This window comes from Platichthys flesus, chromosome 14 (assembly GCF_949316205.1).
Source record: "Platichthys flesus chromosome 14, fPlaFle2.1, whole genome shotgun sequence".
Lineage (NCBI taxonomy): Eukaryota > Metazoa > Chordata > Actinopteri > Pleuronectiformes > Pleuronectidae > Platichthys > Platichthys flesus.
In genome coordinates, this window is record NC_084958.1 from 3,741,054 (window position 1) to 3,753,681 (window position 12,628).

The 12,628-nt window shown below is 40.9% G+C and overlaps 2 protein-coding genes across 2 annotated transcripts; one reads left to right on the plus strand and one right to left on the minus strand.

The window, feature by feature from the left end:
• Window positions 1-251: 251 nt before the first annotated feature.
• trnau1apb (tRNA selenocysteine 1 associated protein 1b) lies at window positions 252-7,340 on the plus strand. Its single transcript, XM_062403937.1, has 9 exons — window positions 252-418; window positions 1,805-1,902; window positions 2,205-2,304; window positions 3,072-3,124; window positions 3,244-3,372; window positions 3,844-3,960; window positions 5,017-5,311; window positions 5,774-5,816; window positions 6,092-7,340. Exons 1-9 carry the CDS (start codon window positions 383-385, stop codon window positions 6,226-6,228), a joined length of 1,008 nt encoding a protein of 335 aa, XP_062259921.1. The 5' UTR covers window positions 252-382; the 3' UTR covers window positions 6,229-7,340.
• fitm1l (fat storage inducing transmembrane protein 1, like) lies at window positions 7,331-12,358 on the minus strand. Its single transcript, XM_062403938.1, has 2 exons — window positions 11,328-12,358; window positions 7,331-9,428 (listed from the first exon to the last, which is right to left on the minus strand). Exons 1-2 carry the CDS (start codon window positions 11,504-11,506, stop codon window positions 8,750-8,752), a joined length of 858 nt encoding a protein of 285 aa, XP_062259922.1. The 5' UTR covers window positions 11,507-12,358; the 3' UTR covers window positions 7,331-8,749.
• Between the last annotated feature and the right edge of the window lie 270 nt (window positions 12,359-12,628).

The following is a 12,628-nucleotide window of genomic DNA, read 5'->3' on the forward strand; positions in this document are numbered from 1 at the left end:
CATTTAACAATTGGATTTAAATATTTAAAATATCTCTAAGTTGACAAATAGTGACTGTCAAAAATTCAAACCAGTTTTTTAGACATGGTTTGAAGCTGAATGTGACAAAATGTTGCTGTTATTTTCAGCGTGAGCTGCTTTACAAACGGCACCCCATAGTATCCTTTGTACAATTTCTCTAAACAGAGTTTGAAGTCTTTTAATTTGAAACTGAGTGAAATCCCGACCGGAAGTATTAGTATGAGCCGGAAAGGGAAATCTGAACTCGTATGTTTGGCTCAACGTGAATACAACTTTTAAGGTTGTAATCAATCGCTTCTGTTTTCCTCCTTCAAACAACAACCAGCTCCTCCATATTATCACCGCGGCTCCAGACGTGAAGATGTTCAACAGACAGACGAGCCTGTGGATGGGGGACGTAAGTTTGAAGCCTGTTTCAGTCAGTGCGGGGACGTTAGCTTAGCCACGCGCGCTGGCTGCTAGCGCGATTACATAAAGTTTTAGCCTGGATACTTGATACCAGTCAAGATAGGTTAGACTTCGCTATGGGAATATGTTTACCAAGACACAACTATGACATTCTTAAGTCACATTTGTCGCCCAACACTCATTTGTTCCCCTTGAAACTCTCCACCTTGCAGGAAGCTGTAGCTAAACACCTTGAGTGGAGCTAATCTGAAAATAGCATATGGTTATTTCCCGGTTCATGTATTTAATTCTAAGATTCCTCTAGAGACACATTTTCCTCAAACCACTGCAGCTGTCACGCAGAGCCTCAGTTGAGCATTTGACTCAAACAGGCAATGATGGCTTAGCCCCTATAAACTTGATTGGCCAAAACCCCGGAAGCCAGTGATTTCGAGCACTGCCTCATCCTCTTCCATGTGTTGATGCGCTACAAGAAAAAAGATTAAACTAAGTAACAGTGAACTAAAAGAGACACAACATAATATGAGAGTGAACCTGACACAGACCTCAGCAAGACGTCTCTGTCCAGTCAATTTTATTCTTGCCGAGCACAATTGTGGATTATGTCTTTCAATCTCAAACATTTATACATCTTCTATATATGACACTGATAATAGTTATGTTTGGAAAATGCACTCAATAGTTGAATCAGAAATCATCTGCGTTGATGAAATATTAATGCTAATGGTGCAAATAAAATATGATTCTGTTGTCACCAAAACCTGTGCTCTCTGTTATTTGTATGGTGGAGTACAGTGGGTGCTCATAATACACAAATAATGTTTTTTGTGAGAACAAAATGTGGTGAGAGTTGTTGGCCATATTATGTAGACATCGAGGATTTGACATCACCTCATTATTTGAAACTTTGGCCTAATTTATTGGCCTTTGATGCTGCAATATTGGACACTGTTATTGTAACACTTGTCACGACAAATAATAAACACGAGCATAATAGGACCCCTTTAAAAACTGATGCAACAGTTTAATGGAACTGTTGTGTGTTAACATTAGTCACAGCTAACATGGAAAAGTGCAAACCTATGCAATGCTATTGATAGCTCTCAACTTTTTTTACCTCTAGGATTTTACTTCTCTGAATACATTCTTTTACATTATATTTTTGTACTTTATTAAAATAATATGCTATAATTTTTTGTTTACATGTAACTAAAGTATGTAGCAACAAGTCTTAGAAAAGACCATTAACAATCTGAACCTGTTTTGTCATCGTTTGTTATTTTATTTTTTATTATACAGTTATGTACATGCTGATGTACTCTTGTCAACATTGGCTAAGATTTCATGTGTAAAATGTGTTTGCATGTGTGTTCAGTTGGACCCATACATGGATGAGGACTTCATCAAGCAGGCCTTTAGTGCCATGGGAGAGACGCCATTTGGAGTCAAGATCATTACTCACAGGATAACAGGGTAGGTTATACAGAGCACCTCATGCCTTACATCAGTGTCCGTGGAAAACACTGACACACAATGATTGCATTATTAGATGTGCTGCTATTTTAATTCTCAGAGAATTGTTTAGAAGAGGTGGGAAACTGGAAAGTGTTGGCCTACTGTAAGCAGCTTACTGTTGATATAAGACTAGCCTACTGACCTTAAACCAGTAAGTGATCACACTTGTGTTGAAAGCTGCTCTTTTGACTGGATCACAAAACCCACATGTTAATACCAGGTGTGTACAGGGCCTTTGACATTTCTATCTTCCTGTGCAGTGGTTCTGCAGGATACTGCTTTGTGGAGCTGGCAGATGAGTCAAGTGTTGACCGTTCCGTTCAAAGACTGAATGGAAAACTGGTTCCAGGATCAAATCCGGTAAGTTCTATGGTGCAATTTCAAAAAATATAAATCATATCTGATGGATCTTTACTGCATTACATAAATATTGTTTCTACACAAATATATAAATATTTTTGACGATTCAATATTACCTTTCTTTTTTTTTTCCAGTATTAGACTTAAAACAAATTTTAATTGTTGACGTGACTGTGGATAGTGGAGCTCAACTAGTCTTGGTCCTACATTTTTACCACAGAATCTCGAAAGGATTGAATGTTTGACATATCAACTATAAGTGAACCAGATCTATTCGATTTGCCATCTGTGTTTCGTTTATTTTCATTTATTTTCATAATGTGCTGTACCAGTTACAGACACTATAGAGTTTTACTATTGATTTCCATCAGCGCCTGGTAAGATAAAACTTAAATTTTTTCTAAATCTAAAGTGACGTGTAACGTTGTGAGCTTTAATTGCTTGCTGCTGAATTTGAAATGATGTTGGTCCTCTGAGCTGGGCCAAGCTACTGGACTCCCCTGTCCACCGGCCTGTACCTGCTGCTGAAGGTGGCTAAAAGGCTGCTTGTACATGAATGTACTTTGTTTGAAGCTGTGAATAGAGTCTCTGGTAGGAACTAACTGAGGAATGGGCTAAAGGCTGGTCTGGGTGGTGGAGGTATGTAAACCCAAATAACAACAACCATAATAACTCCATTTTCTATTTCCAGCAATATCAGTGCTATAGTACACGTCTTTGGAGTTTGAGCTCTGCTCAGTGCATTTGTTTTCTCTCCCCATGTGCAGCCCCGGAAGTTTAAGCTAAACTATGCCACCTACGGGAAACGGCCAGAGGCAGGGTAAGATCTGATTAATATTCCTACAATACACACTTTTGATAACAGTAATATGAATCTAAATTTGATATCTTTATATGTTCTTTAAAAATAATAATTGACCACTTTTCTCCTGCCATAAGGCCAGAGTTTTCAGTGTTTGTAGGCGACTTGGCCTCTGAGGTGGACGACTTCCAGCTACACCAGGTTTTTAAGAAGTATACTTCCTGCAAAGGAGCCAAAGTCGTCACCGACCAGTACGGATACTCCAGGTATGTTAGCCCACTTGAATATACTGGTTAGCAATGTTAAAAGTATTGTGTAAGATTAGATGATATTTTTTGTTTAATATTTTTTGTTGTATATAATATTGTGTTGTGAACATTGTTTGTAAGAAATATGCAATAATATGAAGTGTTTCCTGGTTTTATTAGTGTCGTGATTATTTGGATGGCAGTGCTGTGGACGTTGACCAATAGAACATCTGCATCAATCTCAAAAAAGGCTGAAGATATGTTTTCTTGCGGTCTTATGCTAAAACTATTGTTTTCCCCATATAGGCTAAGCAAGAGCAACTCACAATTCAAGTGATGCTACCTCATGTTAAAAGTAAAACAACAAGTTTCAGTTCTACCATAATAATACCCATTATATTCTGTTTCTCATTATAAGTGGCTATTTGATGCCAATCATGTAGTGTGTGTTGGTGTGGAACGGAGGTGTAATTGTTGTTTGACTTGCAGAGGTTATGGTTTCGTCAAGTTCGGTGAGGAGACAGAGCAGAAGAAGGCAATAGAGGAGTGCCAGGGAACAATGCTCGGTGGAAAGCCGCTCAGACTCAGTATTGCTGTGGCAAAGAGGTAAGTTGCTGACAAAGAAACATAGGAAACCATTTTTGAGAGATCATTAATACCATCACAGCCAGACATTCTTTACAAAGGCTAATGTCATACATGCAGTGGCTCCTGAAATTATTGACACACTTTTTACACAATGAATCTAGATTTAGCTGCAAATGGGACAAATTGCCTCTTTCCCCCAATAATGCACATTGAAAAATTTAAAACATGATTTTAGAAATGTTTGCATAAAAAATATTGATGAAGGTATTCAGACATTTAATTTGATACCTTTTATAAAGGCAGTTACTTTGGTAGCAGTGACTCCTTCAAAACCTACTGGGCAACTCTATTGAAGCTTTGCATAGCAGATCCTCCATTGTCTATCCACTGCTATTTCATTTCTTCACACTCAATTACAGTCGGAGGCTTGGCCTGTAGTCACTCTAGCATTGTTTAGGCTGGGAGCTTTTGTTGCTTCAGTCTCAGGTCGTGTGCTTTCTGCAGCAGGGTATATTGAAGGATTATTGTATTTTCATTCTGTCTTACAGCGTCCTACTACCACCACGCTTCATCTGCTTTTAGGCATTGCCTGGTGTTCACCAGACATTGTGTTTGGAGCTCTCTTCTGTTCCGTTTATCAAACCAGAAAGTCATTTAAATGCTATCTGTCATAAAGACCCGATGGAGTGCTGCTGAGGTGGTTGTCTTTCCAGCAGGTTCTACCATCTCTGCGGAGACTACCATGTTCATGTGAAAAATGAGTGTGTTTTTAGCTTAATTTTTTCATCGACATCTGAAAAGTTTCTTGGACTTCATGGCTAAGTTTATGTCCTGACCTGCCAGTGTGAATTGATACATACTTGCATATGCAAGGGAGTGGCTTTCGAAACAATGTCCAGTCTATCCATCATCAATCGCCTCTCATTTTTCCTTATATATCATTGAGTGTATAAGGGAAAGGGAAGTGAATACTATCTTTTGCCCCTGCACAGCTTGATGGGATGAAGTGATGTAAACTTCTTTTCCCATTCCCTTGAAATATGTGATACTTGAATTGAATTTCTCATTTTACAGCCAGAAGATGAGCAGCTACCACGGGGGCCAGGGCCAGAATTATCACAGCAACTACAACCAGTCTCAGTCCAATTACTACGGCAGCCAAAGCGGCGGGGGTCAGGGGGGTTACTACCCTCAATGGGGGGGCTACGATCAGTACAGTGGCTATAACAACAGTGGATACAACAGTGGATACAACAGTGGCTACAACTACAACTATGGGCCCTATGGATACCCTCCACCAGGCCAAATGATGCCACCTCCTCCCACGGGGATGCCACCTGCGTCCACAGACACTTCAGGAGCTGTAGAGGTGAGGGAAGCTCTACGATGTCGTTATTTTTGCCTGATTTGTTGGTTTTGCTTAGAATGTTTAGGGAAACAATTTAATTTGTGTCTCCAGTAAGAAGACAAACAGGCATATATTGTCTTATATCAGTTCTGATGTGTTTCCATCCAGTCTGTCTCTTGGTGTTACTAGTTTTGAAAAATGATAAATACACACATACACAAAGCAAAACCAGAAATCCGGTTATACAGCATATATTCAACACTTTATGTATTTTGAAATAAAACAAGCTGCTTCTCAGATTATTGCAGAAAGCCGGCAGTTAAATGAGTTATATTATTAAAAAAAAATTATTAATTTAAATGGCTGTACTACAACATCTCTAAATGTTGTTCTAAATGCCCATGTCTTATTTGTGCCAAGTTTCTTGTCCTTCAGCATGTCAGTGTTTATTATAACTGTCATGGTTTCATGTGTCCCCTGCAGAGCCATGAGGAGGCTGAGGATTTAGAGGAGGATAATGCAGAAGGTGAGACCCTGTTTCCTTCCACCAGACAGATCTGGTCTTATGCCACTAAAATGTGCATATTAAAACATGTACATGATTTCATTATTTCACTTTATTTGATTTAGGACAAGGTCATTCAGCTGTTACGTTTATGTATTTAATGAATTGTAATGCTAAAAAGCCAAAGAGATTCGGTTCATTAGCTCCTGCCAACATAGCCACCGATTGACAGAATTTGTCTTTCACTTTGACAACAAACATTGAGAATGAGTTTGAATCATGTGGATATTTTACAGACCCAACCTCTGCCTGTGACGTGGACCAGTGGAACAAAGACTTCATGCAGCGCAGCGAGGAGCTGTACGACGCCATAATGGACTGTCAATGGGAAACTCTGGACTCTGTTGACTCCACCATCACCTTCATTCCTTGATAACGTCTTTATTTTCTCCTCGGATTCTCCCCAACCCTTGAATACCTATCTTTTTCTACGCCCTTATAGTTTTGATCTAAAGCTACACTGACGCCTTATAAAGGCCACCTTAGATTTACATGAACCTCTTCAGATCCTTAAAGTGCATAAACCTTCACTAGATTTTAATGTTTACCATGTTGGTAATATACAGAAGGTGGCTCAATAATCAGAGAGGTTACTGTGTGGTTCATGCCTTTTCAGTATGCATTTATTAGTGTAAGGATAAAGTGCTGGCATTGCCCTTTCGGCTGTGGACTGCCATAGTAGCTGCAGTAAGGTAAACTGAATGCTGTGTAAATCTAGCTGCTTTCACTCGTGAACTTGCATCAACAGAAACATGTTTGTTTACAGGACATAAACCTTGGCCTGTATCATAACATTTGCCTATTTTTCATCCTGAGATAATTTTATTTTTTTTGTTTTAACCATGCGTCCTTTGTGTTTATAAAGTGTTTCATCAAGGCACCCACCCACTTAAAGGTTTTACTAGGGGCCTGGTAGGAAAAACGCAACTTGTCACTTATTGTTTGTGGATCCATGTTGAAATGGTCTCACCACTAGATGTTAACTTTGCTCAGTGAATATGGCCCAAGCTCTTTCGGTAGTAAATGAAAACTATGCCTTTATTGTCATTTGCCATGAACTATAATAGATTTTGAAAAGTGTCAGTCATTCTTGTTTTTTTAATTTTTAATGAAGGAACTGTCCTGGGCTTGTGAATTTTAAAATTTTCTCAGATTTAACGAACATTATCTGGGTCAAGTTGTGTAAAAAAAACATTGACACATGTTGATATTGAGTTTACCAAACCGGTAGCAAACCGAAGTATAATTTATGACTGTTTTTCCAGACAAGGAACTTTCTTTTCTGTTTAACAGCTGAATGGTACAACCTCCCAAATCTTCTAAGCGCTGTGAAACTGTGTCATGATTTTGTGAGGTAGACAGTTGAATCGCTGTAGCAGATGTTTTGTATGTTTTCTTTGTGAAGACATTTTATGGGGGAAAAAGGGAGGCAATGGTTTTGTGTCTTCTTTTTTAGAGAAGTAAAGACTAATGTGTTTCTCTTGAGGGGAACTGTATTTATTCAGTATATTCACATTATGCAGACCTATTACATTGTATTACCTCTGCCAAGGAGTTTGTCTGTTATTTAGCAGCATTACACAAACTACCAAACATGGGTCAGGGAAAGGATTCTTTTTTTACATTTTCACAAATTTTTCAAGGAATAATGCATTGATGTAGATGAAAAAACAGGCTTATATAGGAGACTGATATGAGTGTGCAGCTTGATTGCATTGAAGTGATTCTTCTCCTGGGTGCTATTCTAATCCCTTAGGTTTGACTACATGGGCAAAGGTTTCAGTTTTTGACCACCAGTCTACCCAGAGTAAGAAGTTATTTTGGGAATTATTTGACAATCTCTCCATTTACAAATGTATTCAGACACTTTGCTGTGGATGATTGAGATCTGGTGGTCAGAATGGCCGACATGTACATAAGGTTCCACAATTCACACTGCAGCTCTCAAAATCCAAGGAATTGTCTGTAGACCTCCACATTAACACTGTGTCCCAAATGCAAAGACCCTGATCGAAACCTACAAGTTGTCTTCAGATCTTCATAAAATTTGGTGTGGAGGAATAAGGTGGATCTGTAGCAGAAATTATGTTTTTATTTTTATGTATTATCTGCATATAAGTATTATTAAAGCCTTATTGGCCAAGATCGAGCCCTTTCTATCTACATTGGCAGCAGGTGGTCTGGTGCACTGCATGTTTCAAAGAACGGACCAAACAGACACCGGCCCTCAAGTGTGTTCCAAGTATTGACATTTAAAAGGCTAATATAGCTTCTCCTACATGCTTTGACAGGAAGGACAGCAAAGTGATACTCACCACATAAATGCTGCTAAATGTATTTATTAATTTTATTATTCGATGGAAGTGCATATTAGAGCAAAACTGTAAAGGTGCCAGAGTTAGCCAAGAGGACCATTTTCACTTGTGTTTCCTGGCCAGGTGCAAAGATGGCAGCCTAAAATGCCACACAGCTGACCGGTAAGTCCCCTCTCGGTCTGCTTGTGACCCACGTTTACTTTCAGAGACACTCAGCAGAGGAGTGTGGGGTCTTGGGACAATGGTGAACGCAAGTGGACAAATAAGAAAGATGCCTACACCTTCTTGAGGTCCTTGGGGGTATGTAACATGAGACATCCATTCCTCACACCCTTCACTCGGCTCTCATCGACTGTGACTCATTGACCCACTTCACAAAACACGTATTAGCTGAAATGACATAGTAGAAAGAAAAAAAAAGAAGCGCATACAATTTTGAAAGTCCACTCAGTCCATTTGATGATTCTTGTTTGAGGACAACAGACACAAGGGTACAGGTTTCAGTCTCCAAAGAATCTGCCTGATCTACGTGTTTAATTAATTTTTGAGTCCGATTCAAGATCTTTGATTTTCTCTCAGTTATTCACCGTGATTGTGGCTCAGTTGTGCATCCTCAGCTCCAGTACCTCCAGTCTTGGTGTTGAGCAGCCCCTGTCCAGGCCTCCCTGGACAGTACCAGCTGGGCCCCTGGCGATACCAACCCTGATACAGTCCCCTCCAGCTCAGACAGCCTAGAGCGCCCCCAAGCAGCTGGGTGGGGAACTGGGGAAAGTAAGCTAAGAGACAGAGAAGCAGAAAGATCCAGAGCCCCAGCAAGAGGACACAGAAGAGGAAGAGGATCCTCAGAGGAGCATCTGAGATCCCTCCCAGTCTCAGATAAGGACCGAACACGGACGTCTCCTCTGCCAGCAGCAGGCAGCACAGACAGAGGAGGAAGACGTCCTCTGAAACCTCATATCCCCTCCATAGCAGCCCAGCTCTGAGGCACTCAAACCTGCTCTCTCCCTCTCTTAACACCAACAGAGGCTGGCCACTGATCACCTCTGGACCGCTGAGTAAAGGTTCATAGCAGCTTCCTGTGGCATTCTCCAGATGGTTCAAGAGTTTGCAGAAAATGATCCACAGGCCACCAGCCACCCCGAGCCTGGAGAGGTGACGGATGGAGAGGCCAAGGGAGCGACGGATGGAGAAGGAGAGGAGGAAGATGAAAGAACCCACAAAGATGCAGGTCCAGCCCCAGCCCGAGCGCAGGAACACCCTGTAGAGAAGGAAGAGAAGAGGGTTTTTAGAAGTAGAGTTGATGGATGAAACATAAAGAGAATTATCAATTATATTTTGTCACAGTACTTAAACATCACAGCCAAATCAATTGACAAAGAGGGCAGGGTTATTTCAAAGGTCTGCCCCTTAATCATTCAGAATACATTTTGACTAGACTTTTACCAGACCAGCTGGGGAATGTACAGTTGTGGAGCAATTTGCAGCTGAATAGTCAGGTCTTTATTTCTCAGGAGGATGAGGAAGTCATTACAACATTAATCGCAATGTGATGTTGTTTATAATCATAATAAAATATACGTTGCTGTTTGACTATTCGCTTTGAACTATGCAACTGTTCACTTTGTTCTGCTTCCTCCAAATAGCCAAAGACAAACTTCTCCAACAAACACCACGTGGGAAATATTGTAACAGCCTTACTGAAGACATCCATCTGTGTTTGTATCATGTCATATAAGCATATTAATATCTGGTACACTGTAGGATACTAGCGTCTAAAACAGTAAGAGTAAAAAGCTATAAAGCTTTGAAAAAAATATGAGCAGTAGGTTGATCAGTTTCTCACACTTTTGTTCTATTTTGTTCTACTAATGACATTTTTCCCAAATTCCAAAATCAGCAGACGCTAGAATGAAATGGCTACGATTCAGAAATGCCGATTTAAGACATGTAGTATGGAATTGAGACACATTTGATGAGAGTCAGGAGTGGGAGCAAACCCACAGTAGAGACTGGATCTTTTGATATACATGATGTGGTTTAGATTAATCTAAAGCAGTGGTTCTGAAAGAGGGGGGCCCAATCTCACAGACAAAAAAAAAAAGAAAAGACAGACGACCTGTCACTGGTTAGTGAAAGCTCCGTCATTGGCGAAATGCAAGGGGCTGGACTGACACAAACAAATAAAATACTGTTTTGTTCCTGATCCCCCAATCAAAAGAGGAGTGTTATCATTTGAACGCAAGTTGCTCGTACACTTCCGAGTATAAAAGTAACTGCAGGCACGGTAAGCGCTCACCCTCACTGAGACGACACCCTGCAGAGTTTGTGCGATTGCTCTTGTTTCCTCTATAATTCAGATATTCATTGCTTTATAAATAGTCTTTTTAAAGACTCACTCCTTCCTTAGTTATACCTTCCTGCACTTGCAGCAGGCCTAATCTAAGGAGTAATTTGCTCCACAGTCTTTTTTAGAAAGCTCATAGCCCCAAGAGCTAGCCTTTTAGCTAGCTAACTTCTTCCAACTGCAGCTAGCCCTTTTCTCCTTAACACCTACCTTTACATCTTCAATCATCCACCGTGTTGTAACAAACACCAGCACTTGAATACTATTCTGTGCTGTCCCTGCCTACATTGTGTACTGTTCGTTTTGTTAGGAACCATTGCCTAGCACAGCCTTATTCATTATTCGTGTACAAGTCGCTTACAGCCACACATACAAACATATTCACAAGACCACGACGTTGCAATTAGAACTTTATTAACATCACACACACTGCATCAACAAACAAACACAACCATGTACAAGTTTCTGATTCGTAAAAGTCAGGCAACCGATGCGCCAGTTGCGAAGAAGCCAACTACCCCTAACCAGCTTTTTTTTTTGGGGGGGGGCAGCTTGCAAAAGTTTGAGAACCCCAGTTCTAAAGAAAAGCACTAAAATTACTGAAAATTGACTGTTATTGTCTAATGTTAAACAGGGGCTATACATCAGGCCTCAATGTCAAACAGATTCAACGGTGAAATGCCAAAGGTCATTTTATTTTGGTAGGTTTTCTTAGAACAGTGACACAAACATGCAGGCGGATAACACCCAGTGACACAATGATGCCATTGGTCCGGACTGGACACGTGAGCAGTACACAGGAAGCGTTCTCACCTGTAGAGAAAATGGCTCCTCTTGGCAAAGACACTGTGCTGGGAGACCCAGAGGCTCAGTGCAGGGCCGAACATCACCAACGCAGACAGCAGCAGGTGGAAGTGCTGCCGGAATACGATGTTACCAAGGAGCCGGGCCATCAGGTCGGTCAGGACCACCAGCACCGTGTTCAGGAACATCTTCGCCCTCAACCAAACTGACCTTAAATCAAGAAAATCCGCTGCCGCCGGCCTCTGAACGCAGCAGTGTGTTTGTGTTGATTCTCCACCTCAGACGTGACCGCATGCACAGTGTCATGTGATACGGCTGTAATCCTGACTAGAATGCATGTAACACACTTGTAAATGTTGACCACTGCTGCAGATTGGAATAATCCCAGAAGTCTGGTTGGAATTGACCAAACATACTATTTTTTAAAGGTTGCTGATAAGATCCATTGGTGCATTGCTTCTGTTTGGAATATCAATCCAGATCCTGTAGCATTTCTCAGCTGCTTTCGTAGTGAAATCAACAGCGATCCTGTGGTGTGACTCAGCGAGCTGCCATGAGTGGAGCTGTTCTCAGCAGCATGAATGTAATGACAGGTGTCCAACAGCATTCCACAGACTGAAATACATGTGTACATGCACACTGTGGATGCCAACCATGAAACTCCTCAATCTTCAAGGCACTTCTGCTGACTCAGTGTTTACTACACTTTATCATCTACTGGTGGTTTTCACGCTCATGTCTTCAACCATGCCGCTGCTCTCCAATCCTCATCCGCCTTCAGTTTCCTTTCAGCAGCAGAGAGGCAATTCAAACATGTACTTTCTGACCTTTAGCACCAGGCCCCTAAGTGTCTCCTTCCTGCTTTCCTCTTGTGTAGGGCTAGCATTATCAGCCTGTGTAGTTTCTGCAGACATGACCTTTCCATCATTGTGTGGAATATAGTTTGAAATATGTCCACCACTTGTAGCTTCAGAGAAATCTTTCCCCGTTCAACACCATAACAGTAGCTTCTTTGCTCCACGTCACCGACACCCGCCCTCTCTCTCTTTTACACACACACACACACACACACATGAAAACACTATTACTGTTGTTGCACTATCATATGTCTCCAGGACCTCTAAGTGGTCACATTACTCAAGTGACACTGATACCTTGGAGTTAATAAGTATATCCGCTTCATTTAATCTTAATTCATAGCAGAGATGGAGGCAGAGTGAGCTGAGATTCGGTGACACTGTTGCCATAAAAGGAAAGTCGGACATTAAAAGTGTCAACATTCATGTATGACCAGTTATTAGATGTGTGTG

Excerpts from the sequence above, each read along its gene's own strand:
- fitm1l (XM_062403938.1), bottom strand. The coding sequence starts at position 11,506 with ATGTTCCTGAACACGGTGCTGGTGGTCCTGACCGACCTGATGGCCCGG. Across the intron at positions 9,429-11,327 it reads AGGAGCCATTTTCTCTACAG|GGTGTTCCTGCGCTCGGGCT; the intron begins GTGAGAACGCTT and ends CCTTCTCTACAG.
- trnau1apb (XM_062403937.1), top strand. The coding sequence starts at position 383 with ATGTTCAACAGACAGACGAGCCTGTGGATGGGGGAC. Across the intron at positions 419-1,804 it reads CGAGCCTGTGGATGGGGGAC|TTGGACCCATACATGGATGA; the intron begins GTAAGTTTGAAG and ends ATGTGTGTTCAG. Across the intron at positions 3,125-3,243 it reads GGGAAACGGCCAGAGGCAGG|GCCAGAGTTTTCAGTGTTTG; the intron begins GTAAGATCTGAT and ends TCCTGCCATAAG.